This window comes from Aulostomus chinensis, chromosome 10 (genome assembly GCF_037954235.1).
Source record: "Aulostomus chinensis isolate RoL2024-O1b breed Wild chromosome 10, RoL_Achi_v1.0, whole genome shotgun sequence".
In the NCBI taxonomy this organism is placed as follows: Eukaryota; Metazoa; Chordata; class Actinopteri; order Syngnathiformes; family Aulostomidae; genus Aulostomus; species Aulostomus chinensis.
Genome location: NC_141329.1, coordinates 5,949,444 through 5,956,817, shown reverse-complemented (window position 1 = coordinate 5,956,817; position 7,374 = coordinate 5,949,444). Strand labels below are relative to the sequence as shown.

At 42.6% G+C, this 7,374-nt stretch overlaps 1 protein-coding gene across 2 annotated transcripts in view; it reads right to left on the bottom strand.

Moving 5' to 3' along the window:
- Window positions 1-1,778: 1,778 nt before the first annotated feature.
- The window catches only part of LOC147254187 (GTPase IMAP family member 9-like), a 5,657-nt gene continuing 61 nt past the window's right edge, over window positions 1,779-7,374 (bottom strand). The window contains exons 1-3 of one of the 2 annotated variants that reach the window (XM_086215767.1): window positions 7,313-7,374; window positions 4,258-4,439; window positions 1,779-3,521 (exon numbers count right to left, since the gene is read on the bottom strand). The exon at window positions 7,313-7,374 is cut by the window's right edge and continues 61 nt beyond it. In XM_086215767.1, the coding sequence (XP_086071893.1) occupies window positions 2,554-3,521; window positions 4,258-4,309 (1,020 nt within the window). In that variant the 5' untranslated portion in view covers window positions 4,310-4,439; window positions 7,313-7,374 and the 3' untranslated portion in view covers window positions 1,779-2,553. Of the gene's footprint in view, window positions 3,522-4,257; window positions 4,440-6,052; window positions 6,069-7,312 lie in introns of those variants that run through there. The other variant, XM_086215766.1, reaches the window with a different exon arrangement.

Genomic DNA, 7,374 nt, shown 5'->3' with positions numbered 1-7,374 from the left:
AATATTTTGAGCAAGCAAAAAAAAACATATTGAAAATCCAGAAATTCACAATTCTTGATTAATGGCTTCAGAATTTTTCAGTGCGTTCGGCAGGGTATGATGAATTGTGAATCCATGCGTTTTAATTGCGATCTGTTTTTATTGCAGTCAATGTAGTCATACATTCCTTGTGGGATGGGGGTGTGGGGGGGCTACTTAACCTACATTATCCATCTGGCTTTGTAGGAATGTGAGTGGGTGAAGGGTACTGAAAAATATATGACTGTACTCTAGGTACAATATGTCACCTAGGGATACTTTGGTTTATCTTTTATAATTACAGTTGAATATTGCACAATTATAATATGTACATGTTTGTGCCTGTACGATTAGTAATTCAGACATTTTACATGGAGTATTCATATATTTACATCTTTGCATTGGCTTCTTTAAATGGTATGGATGCTGTGCTGAATGCAGATGAATACGTTTAAATTTTCTGCCTTCTGACTGGTTTAGCTCATTCACACAAGAGTCGCAGCAAGGAAGTGTCACCAATGAGAAGTCAGGCAGCAAATACGACACTGAGAAAGTTACTCTTGGCTTACAGGAGTGATCCAACCACCACTCGTTAACCCTTTAATAAAAGGTCATCGAACTCGCACTGCAAGAGGCTGGGATTTAGGATTCAGGGGTGATTCCTTTCCGGGGTTTCATTAACAATCGGAAGTCAACTTCTGTGAGAGTTATACGCTGTACACCAGTTACAACTTCTTTTTTTTGGGGGGGGGGGAAAGAACATTAGCTTAAGCTAAATAAGTAGTAGTGTAGTCTTTAAATGTTCAGTAATATTGCATGTATCTTTATTAAATGTGTCTATGGTTTCACCTGTCATTTCATTTTTACTCCTTTAACTCTCACTTGTTTAGCTTTTGTTTGTATAAAAAAAAAGCATTGCCTGATCTTAATTGTGTATAAGGACCTACTTTGGACTTGCATTCAAAAATAAGTAAAACAAGGCCACCTGCTGCTCATATGTACAATATTTCTGTCTTGCAGGTCTCAAACTGTAAGTGTTTCTTCTTATTATACTGTCACACACTCCCATTTGTCTTTGCCTGTCTGTGCTTGAAGGGAGCTTGTCTGAATAGTTGAATTTAATTCCCAAAGACAGACCCACCCGGAGCCCCGTATGTGTCTGCAGTGTCACAACACACCAAGCTGTTGAGTGCAGACCTCTTTTCTTCTGTATGGCATTTAGAGCCATTACTGATGCATGAGAAGCACCCTTAAAATAGCCGCCACTCTCACTTTTGTGTATTACAAGTAAGAGCGAGAAGACGAGTGGATACCTTTATGTTCCATGCACAGATGAGTGTGCAGGCTTGTACACGGCTGCTTAAGAGCAACGCGTCGCTCTTTCCTGCTCAGTACACTCCATCTAATGAGAGATGGTCATTTTCCCCGAGGCCCGGTGAGTCCAGCTGTCAGCCAACAGAGTTGGACACAAAGTCATTTCAAACAGGGCAAAACACGGTGACAACATTGGTGACAGTTTAATTTTATAAAACCCAATGAGGTTTTCTCCCTCTTCTAACTTCTTCCTTGGTAATAGGTGTGTGTAATAGTTGCGCAAGGTTCTATTTTACCACGTTATGTTTCCCGAAAACTTTAACCAATGGTTTTGTTGGGGTTTTTTTTGTTTATTTAGTTTGGTTAAAATATTTTAATGTCACTTTTTTCAGTGACGCAAAAAAACAAACATAAGAACAAAGGAGAAAAACTCATACAAGGAAAATAAAAAAAACTGATTTATTTATTCGCACAGTACAACCAAGAAATAGAAACAACTACAATACAGAAAAAAAATTAAGCGAAGAAATATATAGAATCTGTAAAATAAGTAAACAAATTGTAGGAATGAAACACCTGCCATTTGGAGGAAAGTCAGTTGATCTGAATGTGTTTAATGGAAAAAAGAAGATCCCCAATGTTGCACTTCCTGCCAGATATTAGTTTTTTAAACAGTTCTTTGAGGTTTTATTCAATTCAGGCCAGGAGAGCCTCACGGCTGAGAACGGGAACAGAGCAAGAAAAGATCAGCAGTGTAAAAATAGAGTTCTGGAGCACGACTCTCCCAGACAGTGGAGGAGTTTCTGCTGGTGTCTCACAAGCAGTTTGACATGTTGATAAGTTCTTCATTCATCGTCCGTGCGAGGTGGTTGTTTCATTTCCAGTTTTAATTTCCATGTCCAGGTGTTAACTCTCTATCAGAGGTGAAGTCCAGTCCTCTTGCTCAGAGCTGTAACTGCTACACTCATCCTAAGAAAGTCTTAAAACATGTTAAGTCCATGACACTTTTCATCGTCTTCCTTTTATCACCACATAGTTGTGAGTCCGATAGAGAAGGTGGCGAGCGACTATTGCTGAGGACATCAGTCCAAACCTGCAGTGCAGCATAGTTGCTGTTGTTTCTTTTAGGTTTTGATGCCAAGACAAACAACAAGGAAATGATGATTCTTCATGTCTGCTACTGAAAACTGAAAGAACAGACCGCAGAACTGGACTGTTCTTTCATTGTACAGAACATTTATTTTTCAGAACTTTTACTACAGCTGGTGAGATCAAACCCACCAAAGCCCCGACAGCCCCACCCACCACTGCTCCAACACCCATGCAGACTGGACCCCCAGCGGCCGCAGCAGTCGACCCGATCACAACCCCCACTTCAGCAGATGTCACAACCATACCAGTTTCTATGAATTTGTTTTTCTTCTCAGCATTTTCTCTTGATCTGGCTTTGACATCGTCATCCAGCCACCTCAGTTGTGTCTGCAGCTGCTCTCCTTCAAGTCTGGCTCTCAGTTTCTCCTTTTCTCTGTGTATTGCCTTGGCTTTTGCCGCCAAAATTTTCCTTACTTGTTCTTGGATCGCTCTCTCTGCCTCTTGGAACATTGCGTTTGTGTAATACATTCCTCCATTATAATTAACCATCCTAATTATTTTATTAAGCAGCTGAGATACCTGATCTGTGTTGGTAACTACGTTGTTGAAGACATGGTACCGCCCGTGACATTTCTGAATCAAGAGGCTGAGTCTGGGACATCGAACAATAAACTCCTCAATCCTGTAACCCAGTTGGTCGCCATGAGTGAAGAGAACGAAAGAGTAATCTGCAGCTCTCTCACCGAACACCTGCTGCAGTAATTCAACAGATTCTTGTTCCTCCTTGGTGAATCTGTTCAAGGAGATCACGATCAAGAACACGTGGGGACCCGGCGCCGCCAGGGACAAGCACATCTCCAACTGTCTGACGACTTCTTCTAGTTTGTATTTTGTGTCATGAAGCCCCGGCGTGTCAATAACTGCAACCTTGTATCCACCCGCAGTTCCTTTGGCCTTCTCACATTCTGTTGTCACGGAGGATGGAGACATGACCGATGTGAACGCCTTTCGATTCAGGATGGTGTTTCCGGATGCACTCTTGCCATTTCCTGTCCTTCCTGTCAGCACGATTCGAATTTCCTCCCTCGGTTTTAAATCTAAGGAAGTGTGGAGAAAATATCAATGTTTAGAGATGCGGATCCTGAGTCATTAGGGACAAGTAATTACAATTCTTAAGTGAAAAATGTTTTATCAAATCAGGGAGAAATTAGAATGAAATCAATAAAGGTTACCGGCAATGGGAGATCTTTGTGGTTCCAATATATTATGTCAATACTGTTATATTTTGGACCTTTATTTGATACGAGATACATTTCAATAATTTTGAAACCTCAATGAGAATTTTCAAAATGGAACAATTTCAATTAGATACAAATGTGTTGATGTGAAGTTTTCATTTGTGACAAATACATCCTGAGATGTAAACTACGAAGATTAAACAAAGTATATTGAAGATTTTTGTCTGAGAAAATGACTTTGAGAATGAGAAGTAAAATCTTTTCCAAGAAAGACCAGTTGACAAATAGAATGAGAAACCAAACAACATAAAAAAATAAATGAACAAACTACGAACATTGTCACACAACCTCTAAACCAAAAAGTTCATTGTCCATGGACAAACACAGATTTTACTTCCATAATAGTGCTGTTGTCCCCATGACAGTCGGTGAAGTACTGCAGGTTAGTGGGGGAAACAGTAAAATACAGCCCACGATGATGACAAAAACATAATTAAAAGTCAAATGAATTGTGTTTTATGATAAAAAAATGTAGATGTAATCAAAAAACGATGGAAATTGCAATGTTTTCTATTGTAAAGAAAGGACAGATTACCTGTGTGTCTCATGTGAGCAGGTGGCGTCGTCCTCACATTGCTGTAGGCCATGGTTGCCGACGCGAGACTCAGGTACTCAGGTTCTATTCAGCAGACGCATGTCAACTGGTGCTTTTAAGAGATTCACGCTGTCTATTACATGTTCTCAGATGATAACTGTCATTGTTTGGAAGTCTGACACCTTGTTGTCAGAGGTAGAGAAAATGAAAGTATGAGAGAACGACACGTCAGCCTCAAGATGGAATGAATCTACAGATATGTGTCTGAAGGAGGAGACAAAACATCGTGACCGGGTGCTGATAAGGATAATGAGCACAACAATGACTCAGAGTCCCTACATATGTGTCAAAGAAAAATGAAGCTAAATAACGACTGTGACAAGTCTTGAACCTTTTCTAAGTCAGTACACTATTAATCTCCATCCATCCATTTTCTATACCGCTTATCCATTGAGGGTTGGGGGGGTTTGGAGGCTTTCCCAGCTGACATTGGGCGAGAGGCGGGGTTCAACCTGGACAGGTCGCCAGTCCATCCCAGGGCCATCAGGAGCAATTAGGGGCTCAGTATTTTACTGAAGGATACTTCGACCAGCGACCCTTCGGTTGCTAGACAGCCACTCTACATCTGAGCCATGCCGCCCCACACTGTTAATCTCTGGAGGGAAAATATAGCAGTATCCTCCAACACATCATAAATTCTGCCCTTGTCCAGTCACAGTCGGCAGCCTGTAGAGCTTTCATAAGGTCTATTTAACCGGACTGATAGATTTCAAAAGAATGGACACATTCGTGTTGAAGGAAATTTAAATGCGGGACATTAAAACTCCACATTTTTCAAGTTTGGGGATCAGCAAAAGCCTCATGTACAAGTGAGAGAAGGATGGAGTCATGAAGCGGTGTGATTGGTGCAGGTGCAGGTTTGACATCAGGGGTGAAAGTGAGCCGGAACGGGCGGTAAAATACTCACGGCCGGAACGGAGTTCCGTTAAAAAAAAGGAGGAGAAGGGAGCTGTCAAAATCCCATATTAAATAAAGAAAACGACATCTGAAGGTGGTTTCATACTGAACGCGGCAGACGCGGCGCGCTACCGAGTTGCTGGGCTTGTTTTGCGCTCATGTGACGTCACAGCACGCCCACATACATAATGAATTCACTTCCCCCGCGCAGCCTGCGCCTTGCGCGTTCAGTGTGAAACCGCCTTGACACGGAGTCGTGCCCATGGGCGCATCTCGGCATGCGAAGCGTTTCTGGTTGGCTGACAGATGGACCCGTGGGTCACATTACCAGCATTGTTAGCTTTGATTGGTTAAAACCACACGTGCTCTGCTTTCACGGAATGAAAAAAAAGAGAAAGAAAACTAAACAGAGGGCAAAAGTGTAAACTGATATTTTGCTAAATAAATCATTGAGTGGTATTGATGATCTGTTTTTTCATGTCTGCCTGTTCCCTGTTGTTGGCACTGTAGTGGGCCGTTACGGTAAAAAGCAGTTTTCAAAGCATTTCCAGGGGTAGCGCGGGAAGGGTGGGGCTATGGGGGCTGCAGTTGTGTGGGGAATAGACACCGGAAAACTGTAATAAAAATCACCCAAAACCGATGAAAAACCGTAAAACTTCGTCGGCATGCGTCCAGTTCCCGCAAGACTTTTAAGCCACTTTCACCCCTGTTTGACATGGTTTGGTAATCTACTTGTTCAAATTACACCACATCTTTCCCCTCTACAGAGCCCACTGTGAGTTTAATATCAGGGCTTTAACTGAGAACTGCATTGACAGTTATGGCGTTCAGTACTCACACATTCCCCTCAGGATTCACATTCTTTTGGGTCCATTTCACACTGGTTGGGTCAAGTAAGATGAAAAAAAATGGGCGTAATGACAAGATTAAAAAGTGGCTTCTGGTTTTGTTGTTTGAATGACAGTCACGCCATCAGATGACGCTTCTTCCCCACAGAGACAAGTGTTTCACCAGCACTTGAATGTGACCAATCCTGTTTCAGTTCAAGATATCAGTCACCGTGTTTAAAGGAAATCACCGCATGTCAAGCTGACACGCACCAGCCAGTGCTGTCACGATTGCGGACAGTCTTCGGACCACAGTTTTACTTCTGATTCTGTTAAGAGCTAGTGATGTGCCTCATGAAGAGTTTTATCTATCATAATTCTCTTCAAAAGGAGACTGAGGTCTTCTGTTCTCAAGAGTTTAGACATAAAGTCTTGTGTAAATCTGAGTGTGCCAACTCGCCACACCCCTGCTGGCTCTGACGTCTGCTGGTTGCCAGACTGGCGATGCAAACTCACCCCAGCGGCAGCATCATTAAAAACTTACTCATGTGTTTCTCTGTGTATTTTGTGTATTAATGTGGTACATCATCAATATTGGGGAAGCTCTTTGTTCTCCTCCAGGAGTGTAACCAGCTCAAATTGTCCAAAGTAACCCAGATACCACACTGTCAGTTTATATTACATTATTTAGATTGGACCAGAGGAAGTCAAGTCTGTACGGAACTATAAAAACTTCTTCAGGTGGAACTTTTAAACATAGAAAACAAAAATTAGTTTGAATTGGTGACGCAGTGGGGCTGCACGGTGGTGCAGTGGTCAGCACTGTGGCCTCACAGCAAGAAGGTTCCGGGTTCGAGTCCCGGCTCAGGCATGGGATCTTTCTGTGTGGAGTTTGCATGTTCTCCCCGTGTCTGCGTGGGTTCTCTCCGGGTACTCCGGCTTCCTCCCACAGTCCAAAAACATGCAATTGGGGACTAGGCTGATAAAATACTCTAAATTGACCGTAGGTATGAATGTGAGTGTGAATGGTTGTTTGTCTCTGTATTTTGGCCCTGCGATGGACTGGCGACCTGTCCAGGGTGTACCCCGCCTCTCGCCCGTTGACGCTGGGATAGGCTCCAGCCCCCCCGCGACCCTTAATGTGTAGGAATAAGCGGAAGATGACGATGGATGGATGGTGGCGCAGTGACAGAATATATCAACATATCATAAGTGGGTCCTCCTTGTGGTGGTATTTGGTATTACAACAAGTCAGATGAGTCAAGATTTACAGCCAGGCTTAATGTCTTCCTTCAACTGGAATTTCCCTGCCATAGACCGTAGATTCGGTGTT